This window comes from Pygocentrus nattereri, chromosome 9 (genome assembly GCF_015220715.1).
Source record: "Pygocentrus nattereri isolate fPygNat1 chromosome 9, fPygNat1.pri, whole genome shotgun sequence".
NCBI classification, from domain to species: Eukaryota; Metazoa; Chordata; class Actinopteri; order Characiformes; family Serrasalmidae; genus Pygocentrus; species Pygocentrus nattereri.
Genome location: NC_051219.1, coordinates 36789335 through 36808810, shown reverse-complemented (window position 1 = coordinate 36808810; position 19476 = coordinate 36789335). Strand labels below are relative to the sequence as shown.

Sequence of the window (19476 nt, the reverse complement as noted above, 5' to 3'; positions counted from 1 at the left end):
TCACTGGTCACTCCTCACTTTAAACTTTTTCTCGTGGCATATTTCCACCAGACATACACTATATGAAAGCACAAACACATCAGAGCTGTATGTAGGGGCTGCGTTTCACATAGCATGTCAGTCAGACAGTGTTTTTCTACAGTGTGAGAATATAAATTGTAGGCTTTGTCTGGTCACGATGATTTATTCAAACGTATAGTGTGAGTCAGCAAAGAAAAAGATGTCTAAAATCATGCAGTCTCTGTCTGGCTTTACAAGACATTCAACTACAACTCAACTAGCCAAACAAAAGAGTCCAACATGACGTAAAACAAGAGGTCCTCGGATGTGATTCCTGCTGTCACTGTGCTACAGAGACTGTTGCTGAAAGAGACAGACGAGCAGCGGGGAACAAAACTATGAACATACTTTATTTACAGCTGTGCAGAAACACTTTACTGATGTGCAACAAAACCAGATTCTCTCCAGTGCAACACTGCAAGATCCAAAATAATAATCCACACATACATACACACACATGCACACATACACACACTCACACACTCACACATATATACATACACTATATTTTGATACTTTAACACTTTACAAAGTAAGATATTTCGTTAAAAGTAACAACTGAAGTAGCATTACTGAGTCAGGAGAAAAATAACAAGGTAAAACCTTGTGCCATTACACACTTCCAACAGAGAGGCATTATTAAAACATTCCATAATATTCCTAAACCAAAAAACTCCCCTGCAGCCTGAAACCATTTACACTTTAACTTTGGTTATAGAAGACCACGGCATTCTGGACATAGTGTAGCTTTAACAATATTTACTACATCAAAGTCTTTTATTTTATCTATTCCAGTTGTTCAAGTAAGAATGACTTTCACATTGGTCATATTTGGTCGTTACGTTTTTGAACAAATGGGTGTGGCAGTGGGGCAAATGAGGTCAAGGGTTGCCAATGACTCAATCATTTAAAAGTTAAATTAAACCAAATCCAGCCTTGGTCAATAACTGTAAACAATCAGAGTAACTCACCTCTGCAGATGGTGCCATTCTCCACTGCTTCATGTCCTGCTTTGCACATACATCGCCCAATAGGAACCAACCATTCCCCGTCTCCATTGCAGTACAGTTTAATGGGCACGTCCACCTCCTCTCCATTGGGTATACAGGTTCCCCTAGCCGCCACTAAGGAAGTGCTCTCGGCCCCTGACAAAGTTTCTGGAAAGACGGCCCCGTTGCGCACGACACGGGGGCACTTTCGGAAGAAAACGCGCACAGCAATGAGCGACATACAGGCCCCGTAATCCTGAAAGGCCAAGTAGAAGCCGTTACGAGACACAGGTCCGAAGCTGCGCACCTCCCTGTTGATCTTCATGACACGCCCCCCAAGGTCCACCTGGGAGAAGCTTTCGTCAGCTGCAATGGTGTCCACCTTAATCCAGGGGTTCTCCATCCAGGCAGGGAACACTTTGGTGGCCGTGTCCGAGTCGGATTCAAAGTAGTAGAGGTTGAATGTCTCCTTGCAGGAGCCTGGGATGTTGGGGATGCTGCTACAGTCTCGCACCGAGAACTTCATTTCCACGTGGATGCGCTGAGCCCCCCGTCGCCGGATGTACTTGGTGCGCACCCAGTTGTTCTGGCTGCTGTTGAAGACGTTGCACACCTGGTAGGTGCGGATGGTGTTCATATTCTCATCATAGCCACTCACCTCCTCCCACTGGAAGCAGAGCAGAGCAGAGACTGTGAATTAGTAATGTCTCCTGATAATGGTGAAAACATGGCATTAGACATGCTACAGAAGTGCCCTCTTTTCACAGAAATACATAGGAATACGCGAGCGTACATATTACTGTGAAAACAGAGCAGCAACTTTATTCTATTTTATTATGCCTAATTTGGATTCAATTCAAATGCTATTTTAAGCATCGAGCAGCATGAGTCACTATGCATCTGTGCAGTGAAGCACTGGGTTTATATAAGGTAAATGAGCACAGCGTTCAGTTTACATAAGACAAATGTAAAAAGCAGAGTAGGTCAGTTCACTAGTCCTCACCCCTAATGATGGGTATATCGTCCAGCCCAGCTCTGCTGTCGCTGTCGTAGAGTCCATCAAGACATCTGAAAGAACACAACGTGGAGACACGTGAGTTTAACGCACATTCAACTTCAATGCAGCTGCCGTAATGAGATTTTTTTTTCCAGAGCATTCAGGCATTCATGAGGTTGTTAATTTGGCTGGAGCCTCTTGACAATAATTACGATCCATAATAAATAGCTTTCCTGAATGCTAAATCAGCAATGAGTCACATTGTGCTGTGTGGAATAACAATGGCTCGTTTTATGAGGCTAGCTTGCCTCTCTCTTATCTCTTACTATTAATAAAAGGATGTGAGACAGGGTCATTATCGGATTAAAGGTGTCTAGCACCATCAGTTGATGGATCACATTGTTTTCCGACATCTGCTCCCCTACATCTCGCACTTGTAACGTCTAGTAGTGAGGATGCCATGCCTGGTGGATCTGAGTTTACAAGATATTTATCTTAGCACAGGTCGAGCAGGTGTGGGCTGATAAAAAAGCTGGCCGACACATCGCTACTCTTCAGTCTCTCACCATGGTAGGGTACTTTTTTTCCCTCTTTCACTGCAAGCAGGATGAAACTGCTCTGAAATGGCCCTGGAGTCTGACACATTTTCAATTATTCAGTCAGTTTATGCCCAACTACGGCTGCACATTTGCCGAGTCTGTAGAAACGGGACTCCACCACAAGCCCTCACAAGGTGATTTCTAGGGAGGGAAATGAAGAATATTGCACATTATACTGCTTTGGAACTGTCAAACAAAAGTATGTTTTACAAGAATGATCTTAAATCACGGGAGGGAACTACAGCAGGTGTGCCAAATCACCAAAAATCCTGCACACGCAGGATTGGAGCCAACAGTTCTTGATGAACAGACTGACCATCCATTCGTTAACTTGCGCACTCGATTGAGACAAGCAATTGTGGATATGGAGTGAACAAAGTGAGGCTATTAAGAAAATGAATTAGGCAGTCTGCCCCCAACTTTAATACAGTGGCTGAGTGCTTTATATGGATGCCAGTGCATTTATACAAGGATTGCATATCGGAATCATCTCTGCATTGGCAGTGACGGCTTTAAACAGATATTTAATGACATAGTGGTTGTGCTCTAGAAGAGTAGAATGTTTAGGTAATGCTGGGCTACTGCACTAAATGTCTGCCTTTTCTTAGTACAAATAAACGTTATGTTTCTCTGTAATGCTAATCCAGGAGGTTTTAGTTCCAATTTCTACACTTCCTAAAACTTCCTAAGCTTTCAATTAGGGCCATAAACGTCAAACCTCTATGACAATGCTCACTGCTGTTACCTTCTCACTTCCATTTCTAACATCTGACTGAAACTCATGTATCAGGCTAGCATGTGTTCTCACAATCCGTTACATATCTAGCATTTCTAGAAGACCTAGATGGTATTTTTCCTCAACAAATTCCATGCACCATTGGTTCATTTCTCTGTCAATTGCTAACAATGTCAGTGGCTAATCTGACACGTTAGGCCTTGCCTTCAGCACCTGAAGTCCTAACCAATGGGAGAGTTTGGCTGTACTCCCTAGAAAGCATGAAAAAAACCCTGATTGGACATTTTTCTTCAGGTGTTTTATTATTAAATTAAATTAAAATCAACTTAAATTTACAGACATGTATTTTTTATTTCACAGATATTATTAGGCCTCTGAAGGCCTAGAAGGCTCTGAGAGCTCCCCACTAAATTTATGTAGCGGCATCAGATATATACATGACGATAATCCAGTATCCTTGGCCCAGAATTCCCATATTGGTGCATCCTCGATTAATATTACTCCTTGTTAGATACAGATATTAATATTCAGCTTTTATAATCAAGGGGTTAGGCAATACACCCTATACATGGAATAGAGTTAGATTTTATACTATAAAAAGATTAAGTTTAAAAAACACTTGCATAAACTGAAAGGATTCTCACTGTCTATTAAAAACATTCCATAATATTCCTAAAACAAAAAAAACTCCCCTGCAGCCTGAAACCACTTACACTTTGTGAATTTACAGTCTTTATCTTTGGTTATAGAAGACCACAGCGTTCTGGACAGAGACTGCCCACTGCATTTCTGAATCAGGACTTGGCGAGGTGCAGGAAGACTTCCTGAGATGGAAGCCAGAAGACCCTGTGACAAAAAATCCTGCGATCCCTGTTAAACACAGGCTCAATACAGCCCCTGCCTTTAAGTGGCTCATTTATATTTTAGTAGCCTCTGCAGCTAAGGGACAATCCTATTCTGTTAAGGCACACCGCCACTGCTGGGGGTCAAACTATGAGTATATGACAGCGCATGTGGCCAAGCAGATCATGCGACAATCCCACAATCTCTTGCAGTCCAAAATATTAACTCAATCTAGTCAGCAGAGACCTAAAATCTGATTCTTTAAATATCATCATGAAATAGAACAGACTTGCAAAGAGAAAGTCAGAGCATTTCTCTCCACGTGGTACAGTTAAATGAAACCCCCACTCCATCTGTCCAAGCATTCCTGCAATACACCTCCCTCCCTCTGTCTCTATCTCTCTCTCTCTCTCGCACGCTCTCTCTCGCTCTCTCTTGCTGTCTCTCTGTCGCTGATATTTTAATGAAAAGTAGGGCAACGAGAGCGCAAGTCCAGCACATATAATCCTTACAGGCTGAGCCACGCTCTGTACGCCACACTGGATTAATCCCAGTGGAAACGTGGCTAGTCTTCACCGATTTTTAGGTCAGCGTGCCAAGAGACAACTTTCAGTCCCACATTTGTTTTGTTTGTTTATTTCATTTCATTTTATTACAGCATCTATGCTAATCATATTAGTTGGATACTACAAGGGAAAGCAAGGATGCTGCTAAGAAGGCAAGATGGTAGCTCACTGCTATAGCATAAATACAGAAACTAGACTTTTCAGGGTGCCCCTGGTTTAAGCACAGTGCAGGTGACTTTGTCAAATGGGTCTGAAACCACAGCTGAAAAATGGCAGTAGTTGTTAACACACTCCTCCACACTAAAGAAGCCCACCAGCCTGGGTTTCCTTTCAAATCAAATCAATGAAGTCATAGGGCCTTCAGTCAGGACACGCACTGAGGACAGCTGACCTCGTCAAAAATAGCACACTGCTGCATTAGCAGACAAAGAACATTGGGTAATATTACTGCTGCAGTAAGAAAAACACATCAATAGTATGGATGAATATGGAATTTACCCTTCGCTGTGTACCAGTCAGTCAAGATTAGAGCCCTATCAATATACTGGGGGACTGATAATATAGGTTGACACTGATGACCTGCCGTTTCATTGGTATCAGCCAAAGTATTACCAATAACATGTTAGCTAGTGATTAGCAACTGCTGGGAATCAAAGCTGAGATTCTGTACAACAGGTCAAAAGCACAGACAGCTGTGCCACCATACAGTCCAATAGAAAGATACCTCAAGTTTAACTATATGATGGTAATTTCAGCTGTAAAAATGTGTAAAATGTATCCTGACCCAAACTTTAGCATGATAAATAATTCAAATAACCATTTTATGAAGAAATCTGATGTATACATTTAAAATGTAACATAGGAAAAAGAAAAGAAAGAAAAAATATGGCCAAAAATGCTGCAAGTCCTCACCCAGTGCTACAATATTTAATATATTTAAGACAGGATTAGGTTCTGTTATTTGAACATCATGTTATTATACATGACAACTGAGAACTAACAATCATATTAGTCAGTAAAGACTATTTAACCAAAACATCAAATCTACTGGAGTTTCAAAGTAGGTAAGACTTGATCTGGACAGTCTGCCTCATAGATACTTACTTTGCCTTAAACCTTCAACTAAATATCTATTCATCTTAATTTTGCCTCACCTCAACACTCACTCTAACTCTGACATTACCTTAATCCAAAACCTAATTCTAACCCCAACCTTGGTGTTAAACCTAGCCTTAACATTAACATACTGAGAATCAACAGTTTCACCAGACAATTTTTCATCATTTCTGCATAGGTCATTGATAATTAATAAAATAATTAGTTGATATGTAAACAAAGTCATTGAGAGGTTCAATGTGAAACGGTTCATTGTAGATAAACTTACTGTAATTACTTTCACAGTTATGGTGATACAAACCTGGGATCACAATGTCTACAACACAAATATAGACATTTTATTTCCTATCCAAAACCACCAGTGAACCTACACGTGTCTTCTGGGTTTTCTTTGGGGTCTATTCAGCCTTGCTGTGCCGTACATGAATCTCTTCCCTACATGAATCTTTTAACTTTGGTTGGTATAGTGTAGTGGATAACACCTCTGCCTTCTACGCTGTAGACTGGGGTTCAATCCCCACCTGGGTAAGCACCCTACACTATACCAATAAGGGTCCTTGGGCAAGACTCCTAACACCGCCTCGCCTACCTGTGTAAACTGATCAAATTGTAAGTCGCTCTGGATAAGAGCGTCAGCAAAATGCCTTAAAATGTAAAATGCAAATGCAAACTTTAAAAGTTGGTGTCCAGGCTGACTTAAAATTTTGATTTATTCAAACTTCAAATAATACACTGATAAGGCATAAAACAGATTCTTCCTTCATTAACTTACTATTTAAAATTCAATTAACTCAATATTCGAAGGCAGCCTGAACCCAAACTCTAAGGTAAAACAACTATTCTTTTTTTTTTTTTTTTTTACAGTGTGTCATAAAAAAGGGTCTCAGGCATCAGGCAGCTTATTCACAACCATATCACGTAATAACTTTCTCTGAGGAGGCTTTTATAAGCATCTTTAGATGTCTTCTTCCTATCACCACCACCAAAAGATTTTCTAGAACGTTTACTAGAGCATTTCACAACAAACCACTCTGTAGGACTTCACATCTTATCCATTTAACTATGGAGACTTTTTGAAATATCAATTTAATTCCGCTTTAATAATTTGAACATGTCTATAATCTACAAGCTAGCCAAAAAGCAGATAAGTGGGACCTAAAATTAAAATCCAAATCTTATATAAACAAACTTATATAGTGATATTATCAGTTAACAGGCTTTTATATCGGTCTCGTTATCAGTATTGGTCACAACATTTTCGTGTTGGTCATGCCCTAGTCAAAACGGCAACAGTATTTTTTTTGATGTACAAACTGATTAAAAAAAATAAAAAAATTTGGTTAGTATTATTATTCTGTGAAATGTACCCATAAAGTAATAAATATATAGTAAAATTTATTTATATTTTGAAATATACTGACAATATACAACATCTCATTTTCATATTTCTCAAGTGAACTTCTCTAAAAATCGAAAAACAGCAAACATATCAACAGAATCCAGCATCATGCACCTGTTAGAATCTCAACTATGTACCAAACACATTCTCAAATATACGACTATTTGTTTTAACCTGTTGAGATCGATCATAAATGATCTAACACAAGCACTGCTGAGTTTATTGATGACAACACACTCTCATCTTCCTCTGTGGACAACTATCATGAGGTTGGCTCTTTGTCTGTTTCCCAAGAGGGCCAATGAAAAGGCTCATACACTGCACTTGAAACATGCTGAATAATTCATGTGGAGTTAATTAATTCACAGTGAGCTTTGATCAAACATGACATGTGCTAGAAAATCCCTCACAAACTCTGCAGCCCACCATAGTGGGTAAATTCCATCTTACCAAAAATACTAAAGGACAATCTTGGGCCCATCATTTGCATACGCATTGTTCATTTTTCGCATATACAATAGCCAGGCTATATGGCAGGAGCTGCATACATTAATACTCTGGTACTCATGTGGGGCCACAGCATGTAGAGACATTTGTTTAAGCCCTGTGCCACCACCCGATTTTCCAAATAATCTCTCCTCCTCAACAAAAATGAAGAAGAGATTAGGTGTGGTGGTGCATGACTGGAACAAACACCCGCAGGTGCTGCGGCCCATCATGAATTCTCATTGTGCTGCACTCCCGCTTAAGGAAAACATGAGACTGAATTAATGGAACATGTGAGAGATACTATCGAAAGGTTGATCGAGACTTTCCCTCTACTGCAGCAGCCTACTACAGTACCATGCAAACTCATGTGAACCATACGGAGAACGCATCTCTGATTTCGAAAGGGGACTGAGCCCATTGATCCTCTGTGCTCCAGTTCTGTCACTCAGCCTGTGGGTGGGATGTTGAAACATTTACTTGGCCGCTTGACTCACGGTGTGGCTAAATATGTAAGTGTGAGAATCAGCTACGAAATGGAAGCATTTCAGAAAACACTGATGAGCCCGAATCCATTCAGTGAAACAGATTCCATTAAATTAGCTATGGCCTGTTTTTACACTTCTACCAGAGCCTTTGATCAGAGTGTGCTCTGAAATGACTCATTTCAAGTAATTTAAGCAGCTTTAGAAGCCAATTATTGCCATTTTGCTTAACTAGTCCAGTGCAATTATACAATCGTATGATTAATGACACATTAATGACACAATTATATGATTAAGGACAAGGAATTATATTTCAATTTGATTTTCATTCTGTACTGGCAAGTTCAAGTCTGTACTCCTAACTTTTCTGCCTCTGTTCTGATGTCAACAAATGACCAACACATGGTAAAAATGTAAAACAAGACTGTAAACACTAGGCCTGTGCCTGGTGATGTTTAACCGAGTTACCGCGGTAACAGTCCCCAGTGATGGTAAAATTTAATGTATGAACAGTTTAACTAAACCATTCATTCTAAACATTCATCATTCATCTATGCATTTATTCCATGCAAATCACAGGAGGATATTTTCCAACTCATAAGCATTATTTAAACTTTAAATGTGTTGGGAATGTTAAATCAATCAATATCACATTTATTGTACCTAACATAGAAGATTGTTCTAAATACCTGGATTCTAAAATCAGCGATTGAAGCTACAGGCACACATAACATGCTTTAAAAAGTCATCTATAAAGTACAGTGTACATTTTAGAGCTTCAGACCACAGAAACAGGTTTTAGACATCAGAGAACACAGTTTCAGCCCTCGTACATAAGGTGAGTTGGGCCGTTTCAAATGGTCTCACATGAAAGGAGAAGAGGGATTCAGGCTAAGCTGGCTAAAAACTCTCAGACAGTAAAGTTTGTGTAACATTTGCAATTTTGCTGATTCTTACTAGATTAACTGCAAACTAATAAAAGTTTAAAGATCCTCCTGCAAATACCAAGACGTTTACCCAAATAAGAGGACTCTTACCAGCACAGGCCTAGTCTGCACAGACTAACTTTTTAATCAAACTCACATCATAATAAAATATCTCCTCTACAGCTGAAGAACACGAACGTGGCTTTGACTGAAAGGTCAAAATCTTCACTATCAAAATAATTCCTCTGCTTTTTTCAATAAACTGAACACTAAATGATTCATATCAAACTACAACATGCTTCGTTTTCACTGGCGTTAACCGTCGCTTCTAAGTGTTAACATACAGTTCAGTAATCAGACAGAAGCTTCGGTGGGACCTGCTACATTCTAACCATAACAACTTTGGTCCATCAACTTGAATATCTGACAGGCCATATCTGAAGCCATACCTTAAGATAGTAACAGAGCAGGATGCTGCTGAAAAGGCAGAGGGTCAGAGGAGCTGTACTTTTATAGTATACTGCTCCATCAGCCATTCAGCATAGCCCCCAAGCCACAAGCTGCATTTCCATGGCAATGTGGGGCACGGGCCGGAACAAACGCCCGGGACTAGACAATCCAGCAGCCTTTACACACTCTTTAGCCTCAGCCAATCAGTGATCAGCATGCAAGACAGAGATAAAGACTAGGAAAACTCCAAAACACACCATGAGCCTGAACACAGAGACACAGCAGCTCGGGTTCATGGTTCAAGCAGTAAACCAAAAGCATGCTGGAATGTATAAGCCAAGAATTTTTCACAAATATTATTTCATGCGCATTATCAAGCCCAGAAATGGTCAAACAGTTCAGGGGAACCATTAAAAGAAAAACGTACTGTGCTACCTGTAGAAATGGCCTAATTAAAAATTGGGCCAATGCCAATATCAGATATTTTTCATGTACTTTTCTGCCGGTAAAAACATTTATAATAAACATTTATAAGGGTAAACACTTATTGTTTTAATAGTGACAAATGCAGTAAAATGAATAAAATGCAGATTTTTTTTTCACAGCAGCCAGCAGTGCCAAAGCATTTTGCTCTTCCGGAGTACAAAAAACACCAACATCAAATATTAGTATGAAATACTGGTAAAATCAGAATATATGTCTGATGCCGATTTGATTCTGATATAATAAAAAATTAAAATTTAAAAATTAAAAATTCCAAATCGTGAATATAGGCTGTGCTTATTAATATGCATAATAAAAGTTGTGACCAAGCAAGTTGGTCCAGGGCCATGTTTTTGTTATTTGTCAGAGCACTGAGGACATGTCAGAGACATCACTCAAAGGATACTGTACTGCAAGGTGATGTCAAAGTCACGTTTGAGCCTTTTTTTTTGTAAAACCGTTACATGGAAGGAAAAAAAATACATCTATAAAATCAAAAGTCTGCCATTTGTCTTCTTTGCAGAGATCCCATCAAAACAGTTTAATCCCTGGGCTGTGTGTTCAATATCCCAATAGCTTTAATGATTTTTTTTAGCTTGGGGAAATGAGTGCCACTGCATAATGACGTGTATTGATTGGCAGTAAATTTGATCTGAGCTGCCACTGAGAACATTATGGTTATGCAATAGGTTCACTACCATGACCCAGGCTAAAACTGGCTAGTGAAGAGTGAAGACTGATCAGCTCCAGAAGGAAAACTGCTCAGAAATGATAAACCTCACTGAAGATCAATACCAAAAACAAAGAAGGAAGACCGTTACTATAAAAGTCACTTCATACAGATTATATATATGAACATTTTCAAGACTGGAAAAGAAAGAGTCTGTAATGAAACCAACATAAAAAAAAAAACACCACAACAAAAAAAATCTAAATCTACTTTTCATGCAGTTGAACTGAACCTTTCATTGAGCGTTTATTCAATAGTGAATAGAATTCCCAATTATGTAAAACAAATTCAGGAATTAGTGTGGCATAGAATTACACTGGGAACTTCTAATGAGTGATTTTTTTTTTCTGACTGAAGACTGCTGGTCTCTAAAATATCCATATCCATTTGCAAATCACATCTGCTCCTCAGTGGATATCTGAGTAGATTAGTAGCTTCGGGCCATAAGAGCAAATTAACTTTTCATCTGATTTTTAATCACTCTGAGCGCTGAATATTTAGCTTAGGGAGCTCTCCCACTTTCCCCCCAATTCTCCTTGGAACAAAAGCATCTGGGTCATTGACATGTTGTGTCCAAATGTGATCCCTTTAACAAAGGAAACTGCAGCTATAGAGACTCACTTCACTGCGTCCATTTAACAGGGAGGGCTAGAGAGCTGGGGTACATCAGCAATGAGAGAATTCTTTAGTGTCAATAACAGCATTTACATAGTGTCATATCTACTGCTAGCGCTGGGCGAGAAGGCACATCTTTTAATGTAATCTACAAATAAATCACGGCTTCATAGTGTTAGATTGCGTCAGCATTGGTAATGTAAATGAACACATGCTTCTCTACAAACATGACATAACTTCTTTTTTTTCCTCATAAAAATGCTGATTTTTTAATTAACCCTGAAAACAGTGTAACTGCCGTTACAAAAGAGGTGGAAAAATACTGAGTAATAATGACAATAATTTCTCAAAATTTCTGCTTTAAAATCATTAAAGTCATTCAGATTAGTTCTTTGACAAATTCCCCTTTCAAACTCCCTCAAAGAAACATAAAACATTGTTTTATGATAGTTTCAAGAAAAAGATTTCATTCATGGTGGAGAAATGCGTGCATGGTGCAGATGTGTGGTGTTGTTAGGTGAACTAGTACCCAAAGAAAACATATATATAGGCTACGTGTAGGTTCACTGGTCATTTTGGACAGTAATAAAATGACCATATTTGTGTTGCAGACATCATGACCCCTGGTTCCCATCACCACCACTGTGAAGAAACCAGAGTTGGCAAGTTTTTTTTCTGCAACAGAACCTTTTTCACACCAAATCACTGTGAATGACTTTGTTTACACCAGAATGATTTAATTATATACCTTCTTTAAAAAGATGCTTCTTCAAGGGTTCTTAAGTAAAGGCAATAGTTCTACTCAGAACCATGAGTTCTATATAGAACCATTTCATGCTTAAATGTGTTAAAGTGTTGTCTATGGTTCTTTTTACAACCTTTTTGAAAACGGTTCTATATAGTACCAAAAAGGGTTCTTCTATTGTTAAGAAGTTACAAGCATCGTGACAACAGAAGAACACTTTTTTGTGATTTTCAAAAATGTCATAGAACCTTATACAATACATTCTCCATCCACCTGAACAACCATGCAAAGAACCATTTAAGCATAAGATGCATAAAAAGCAATGGTTCTTTAGTAAAGAAAATGGTTCTATGTAAAACCATGAACACTCAAAGAACCCCTTGTGTGATTACAGGGTTCTTTGCAAGAGTTTCAGACTGATTAAGAATATGCAGATGGTTCTATATAGCACCAAAAAGGGTTCTTCTACTGTTACAATATGAAGCCTGTATAAAAGAAGAACACTTTTGGTGCTATATAGAACCCTTTTCAAAAATGTTCTATATAGAACCAAAACATTCTCCATCAATCTGAATGGTCCTTTAAGTGTTTATAGTTCTAGTTTTAGGCATCTAAGCACATTTTTAAACAGTTTACCTCAGCAGTGAGTTTATCACAATATAATCATTAAAATAAAGTCATATTTATCATTCAAATACACATAAAAACAATAAAAAGTAACAAGAATTTCTTGGGTCCATATTTTTCCTTGACACCTTCACAGCCGCCACAGAGACTTGTTAATATCATCAATTACATCATGAGCCCAATTTACTGAGCACTGATTGGTCAAACCAGGAGCTGCTTTTTAACTACATATAATACTGGGCTTCCCCGAGGAGAGGTTTGGAAATGGTTAAACAAACACACAAACATCCATAAAATCACTATTTATTATTAAAAAAAAAAATTATATATATATATATATATATATATATATATATATATATATATATATATATATATATATATATATATATATTTTTTTTTTTTTTTTTTTTTTTTTTTTTTTTAAATACATACATACATACATACGTGTGTGTGTGTAAAATCGGTATTAATTAATATTTTATCATTTCTGTTTATTCAAATATTAACACTTTTCTCAGCAAATAAACACACTGCACAAATAAATAGATTTTGAAAAACGTGTCTTGGGTGCCTAAGACTTTCGCAGAGTACTGGATGGGTACTGTGTCAAAATCTTACTCAATTAAAACTGGACAACCAAAACTACACTTGAAAGTCTGAAAGTAGACAAAAGTAAAAATTAAGCAATTTAACAAACAAATTAAGCTTTTTTGTGGTGTGGCTACTAATGGATGGTACTAGTTCTCTGACAAAGAAAAATAAGCATATTTGTGGACAGTTTCATTTTAAAATTATATGAATTTGGTCAATGTTTTATTAAGAACAATGAATTCAAATGCACAGAAATGTAACTGTTGGCAAGAATTTTTTTTAATTGCCTTTGAGATTTATAACTAATACTTTGATGATTTCAATGAAGATTTAAAGAGTATGTTTTTATTTCTCTTGGAAATTTATTCAACTAAAAATACAAGTACAATACAATAATTCTTAAGGACTGTAGGAAAGTACAGTCACTCCGTTTATTCCCACCTCGGTCAGAACTATCTACTGCTGTTGGAAACTGCAGATTAGGCTGAACAAGTTTGAACAGATGCGTCACACACATCCGCTCTGTTTAGCTATGGTATATTCTATATAGCGTTTCAAATTTAGTCATTTATTTAGGAAAACAAGCTTCCCAGCAAATTAGTCACACAATGTAACCAACTGTGAAAAGACAGTCCAGTTCGCCCAATTTCATCCAAATTGACACATTAAACAAAACTGAGGCGACAGAGGGATAATTAAGCTGTCAAGCAGTTGGCAAGTCCCTGTTGAATACCTGATAATTTCACCATTCTGACCCTTCCTAAGCCTCCAGACAAATTTCTGTCATTTCAACAGGAACCATTTGTAGAGTCCCTGGTTAATGTAACACAAAATCCCAATCAGACATTAGCATCACGCTTTCACAGAGAGATGCTGTAAAAACCACAATCCGGAGCCCCCTCAGCACAGCTTGTGTAATTACAAGCTAAATTCTGGCTTGATTATTTTGAAAAGTCGAGGCAGACGAGGGCGAGGGCGCCGGCGAGGGTCCATTCAGTTCATTTCTATGCAGACCAGACAGGCCTTGCTGAGCCAATGGCTTCTGACATGGCTGAAATCGGTCAGGTTTGCCCTGCTTATATAAAGGTTTGGAAAGATGTCAGAGGAGCCAGGGGGAGGTCTTGCTTCTAATACAGAAGGACGGGACAGAGCAGCAGGCAGAGAGCCCTGCCTGTCGCACGTCACATGGAGCCTGCGCTTACAGACATCACATGACCTCACAACTGTCGCCCAGGTGCTCGCCGCAGCGCGCCAGACCGCCATCTTTCAATAAGAAAATGAATAGTCAATTTTTAATCTGCATGGGTTGCCATATCCTGCATTTGACTTAAAGGGTGAGAGAAAAAGGACAGGCAGGTTTCATAATTCACACCACATAGGCTACCAACATTAAATAACACATTCATAATTACAGCCATAGGAGAGCGGGCTCAGGGCTTTTCCATAAAGGTCCCACATCCCGCTATTTAGTTCACTCTGGCCCACTTAGGACATCTGCGTTTATTTACCAGCAACAATTGTAATAAACTGTAACATGACCGTTTTCCAACCTTGGAAATGTGCCTTTTAAACTGATATAAATGATCTTTGGTTTTTCAAAAAGTATTCACATTCAAAAAAGTCCAGACTGATACACCTCTTATACCTTTGTAGCTCCTCAACTCTGGAACAGCATTCTAGAGGATATTAAGAATGCAAATCCAGAATAAGAAACGTATTCGTTTTGGCTAACATATAACTAGAGTATAGTGGCTCATTTCCCATTATACATCAGCTGTTGTGTTTTTCAACAACACATTATCTCCCAAATTCTTCCAGATGTATTTATAGCTTTTTGAAAGAAAACTCTTCAATTGTTATTAACACTTATAGAGGCATATATACGTTACCCTATCAGACTGCACAGATGCAGCAGAATATGAAGAGCAAATGTTTTTACAAGCCAAGTTGGGAGTGTGTATACAGTCCAGTCATTTTCATCGAACAAATCAAATGTGACAAATTACAGACATGCGGCACAAACTTTTTTCTTTCTTTCCTTTACACCAGTCGCTGATTAGGCAGCTGTGGGGACCGGCACTCGCTTCTTCCTCTTCAGCGACAGTAAAACTTTCACTGCGTAAGGCTCTCTCAAGTCGCTAGAAGCATATGAAGCTTAATTCAAAGATAAATTCATAAGACACACTAAATATTTAAATGTTTCAAAATGTGTGCTTAACTCAGTTCTTGAGATTTAAACAAAGTCATACAGAGGGGTTTGATGTCAAACTCAGACTTTCACTTGCAGTGGTGATGATAGGAACCAGGGGTCATGATGTCCACAGTGCAAACGGACATTTCATTTACTATCCAAAATGACCAGTGAACCCACATGTGGCTTGTGAGTTTTTCTATGAAATGTTGATTATGATAAAACTTTTCTTCTGTTTTCTTTGGGTTTCATTCTGCCTTACAACGCCCGACATGCTGCCCTCCACTAAGAACACAACTGAAGACAGAAACAGCTCAGAAAATTTTTTTAGCTCAAGCGTTTATATCAAAACTACCATAAAACAATTTCTCAATGTGTTCAATACCATTTTGCGCAATAACTTTCTGTGAGAGGAGCTTTCAGAGGCATAAATCACTTTGGCCGTGGTTATCACCACCACTGTGAGCAATCCTGACGATCCAGGCAAGTTTCACTAGGACAGCACATTTCACATTAAACCTCTCCAAATCACTTTGGAGAACTTAAGAGACCAAAATGAACAGCTTATGTGCCTTTCCATTAGGGAAATACCAACATTTCTCAGACTATTAGCAGTATTACGTCTGATCTTTGACAATTTATTTAGAAAATGACTGTATATTTTTAATAATTTACAAACACAACTGTCTTTGCAGACATCTAAATTTTTGTTTGCACTGATGATCATAAAAATTAGAATTACACTGTTACCCAACCCCCCCCCCCTCCTTTCCAACACACACCACCCAAAAATAAAAAAGGAAAACAAGCACCAATCGACAGGAATGCACAAGCGTTCGCTGTGTTGGGGCTAAATTAGATTTCTGTTTAATTTATCCCATCTAATCTATACGCCACCCCGTTAATGCATGGACAGAAGCCATGTGAATGCTGAACCCAACACAGTTTCACTTTAAAACAGAGTGGAAGGAAAATGTTTTAGAACAGCACTGTACTGTACTCTACTGTCTGTTCATCACTTTTGAGCAATGACCTCATACTTACACCACTTACCTGAAATGCATGCAGATGAACAAACTGAACTGAGACCCCCGCCAACCGCAATTTATTGTGTGTGCAGAACTAAAGGAACACCCTAGTCACACAAACCTTTTTTGGAAAAGTGAACTGAAACCAAATATATCAGTCTGCTGGCCGTCATTCTTACTCATCTGTCCAGTCTTCACAAATGACTGAATAACAATCACTCAGCTGCACGCAAGTCCACTCTGTAACGCACCACGGCACCAAAAACTGCAGAGACGTTACAAGCTGTGGACTAAATGAACACTGAATAAGGAGCTTTAACCCATTAAATCCACTTCACAGACCAAACACACCAAACACACTGATGAGCCCTGAGTCTACTGCGAAGCTAGGGTATTCCGGATGGCAAGATCCGGTCCACAAATGTGCCTTCTAGGAAAACACAGGGTGCGGTGAAAGATTTCTGTTCGGAAATTAAACACGCAAACCTATAGGGAAGGATCTCTAAAGAAGAAGTGAACAAACTGAGTAAAATTACAGCTACCTGGATATAATGAAAAAGCTGGCATTGGAAAATATGTGTGCAACAGGTAGGAAACTAACAAAGGCAAAAGCAGACGAAGACAGGGGGAATTTCTGTGAGAATACTCTGAGAAGATACTGCATAATACTAGATGAGGCACTTGGCTATTAAAATAAGCCACTCATTGACATGCTTTAGCATTTCTTTTTAACTTGTCTGAGCTTGACCAAGCTGCAAAAAACAGCCACTAAGAGAACAGCCTGTTTCAAGTCTATTCAGTGATGAACAAAAATAAGAAGCTGGCCAGTTTCGGTCAGTGCAGGTTCTTCTCAATCCTAAGAGAACATAGGGCATTAGTGTCTTAATTATAGCGCCTCGTTTCAACTGAGGAATTTTTCCCACCTGTTTTCCGACAAGCACCGCCTCCGGCACCTTGATTGGCTGGCAGGATTCCGGCTCCTGCGCTGAGATTGGTTACTAGTTCACACGGACACTCACCAGTGGTCCCTACGTTTCACCCACATGAACTGCTAGCCAATCCCAGCACAGAGGGCGTGGCTTGTCGGAAAAAAGGTGGGGAAAAACTGCAACGTCTCAGGTGCTGGCTCGCCGAGGCAGATGTTCAGACGTGGTGGTGATGGTCGTGAAAATGCACTAAATTTCAGATAAGAACAACAAGAACCCGGCTTCAAACTGGAAAATGAGTCAGTAATCAGCTTAACCCGTTCACATATATTGTACGTTCTCCGTTTAATTTGATCCTCTAGCATCTCTATAGCCTTCTAACCATTACTGGACGTAAATAAAGCACCAGCGAAAAGAACCAAGCAGGTAAACCGCGTCCTTTAACGCTGCTATAACTTTTCCCTCGATGAACACCGATGTCACGTGAATTTATAGAAGAACTCAGAGCGCAGAGCGTGTGCTGGTACAGGCGAGCAGTTGATCTAACATAAAGGCAGTGCCCCCCACCCCTCCCAAAAAAGGAAAAAAGAAAGAAGAGGAGAAAGATTTCCATGAAACTGGCATTTGCATTGCACCTGCACCGCCACCCTCAATGAACGCGATGAAGCTAACACTTAAAGCGTCCGGCGTTTTGGAAAAGCCCACCAGCTTACTGTTCCCCCTTAAGCATGTCTGTAAAATTCAGACAGCCACCGCTGAAAGACAACGGCGGACTCCCACCTCACACAAGTTCGCGCTGACACACATTTCCAGCCACGCGTGCTGACAGAGACACATGCGTTCCTTACCTTCCACAGCCCACACACACGGCATTATCCATAATAAACGAAAAATATGCATAACTGCCGTAAAAGTGGCCGTTTGACTATAAAGAGCCGGTATATTCATTGTAAATGAATCCGCTGGCCCATCTGTAACAGCCCTGCGTCCGCGACCAATCCACTGAGCCCCATTGGGTAGGAAGAGCACACAACTACGCCAAGTTTGGGCGAAACCAATAAAATACAGACAAGAGGGGGGGGCGGGTGATGTGCTACCCCAGTCTGCACAACGATGGACGGCGCACGGAATCGTCGGAACCATTTAATAATAATAATAATAATAATAATAATAAATATCCACGTTTTCGATGTCGATTTGTTACCTTTTCTTCTTCAAATATGTAAAAAATAACGATTCATTAAAAATCAGTTGCAGTCTGTCAGCAATGTAAATATAATCATTTAATATTAGGTTTATTATTTAATACATTATAGATTCAGTTAGATTTTTTTTCTTTATTTTTAATATTTAACATTAAAAAAATATTTATTTTTAAAAAGAACATCCTCTTTTATAAAATATGTCAATAATACACTTTAAATACTACACAGTGCAACCACTTTTACAACACTGCAGTGTCAGCTAAGTCCAAAAATAATCTCTAGAGGCAACTGAGCCAGTCCATTAAAAATTTAGAAGAGTAAAACCAGTAAATATCAGAGCAGATCTTCATTCCAGGTTACACGCACATGGGTTACTGAGTGAGCTTCTATTGTGCCCGTTTCAGTAAATAGCATCTTGCACCAACAGCGCCACCTGGAGGTAAGAGAACACACTCTCAGTGAGTGGGAATGGACTGGAGGACCAGTAGGGTCACTATTAAACTGGGGCTGCATGAACTTCTATCAAACCATCATTTAATCTCGTCATATCTAATCTTGTAATCTCATCTCTGTGCACATTACGGATGACTGACAGATCACGCAAGGCGGCCAGTGAAAGAAAATTGGCCCGCCTCTTCGCATTTGTATACGCAATGACCCCTACGTGAGAACTTCTCCAT

At 39.1% G+C, this 19476-nt stretch overlaps 1 protein-coding gene across 2 annotated transcripts in view; it reads right to left on the bottom strand.

The window, feature by feature from the left end:
• The window catches only part of ephb2a (eph receptor B2a), a 72280-nt gene extending 53684 nt beyond the window's left edge, over positions 1–18596 (bottom strand). For both annotated transcript variants that reach the window (XM_017709668.2, XM_017709676.2), the window contains exons 1-3: positions 18440–18596; positions 2053–2117; positions 1032–1716 (exon numbers count right to left, since the gene is read on the bottom strand). In XM_017709668.2, coding sequence (XP_017565157.1) covers positions 1032–1716; positions 2053–2117; positions 18440–18539 — 850 coding nt within the window. In that variant the 5' untranslated portion in view covers positions 18540–18596. The remainder of the gene's footprint in view (positions 1–1031; positions 1717–2052; positions 2118–18439) is intronic.
• Between the last annotated feature and the right edge of the window lie 880 nt (positions 18597–19476).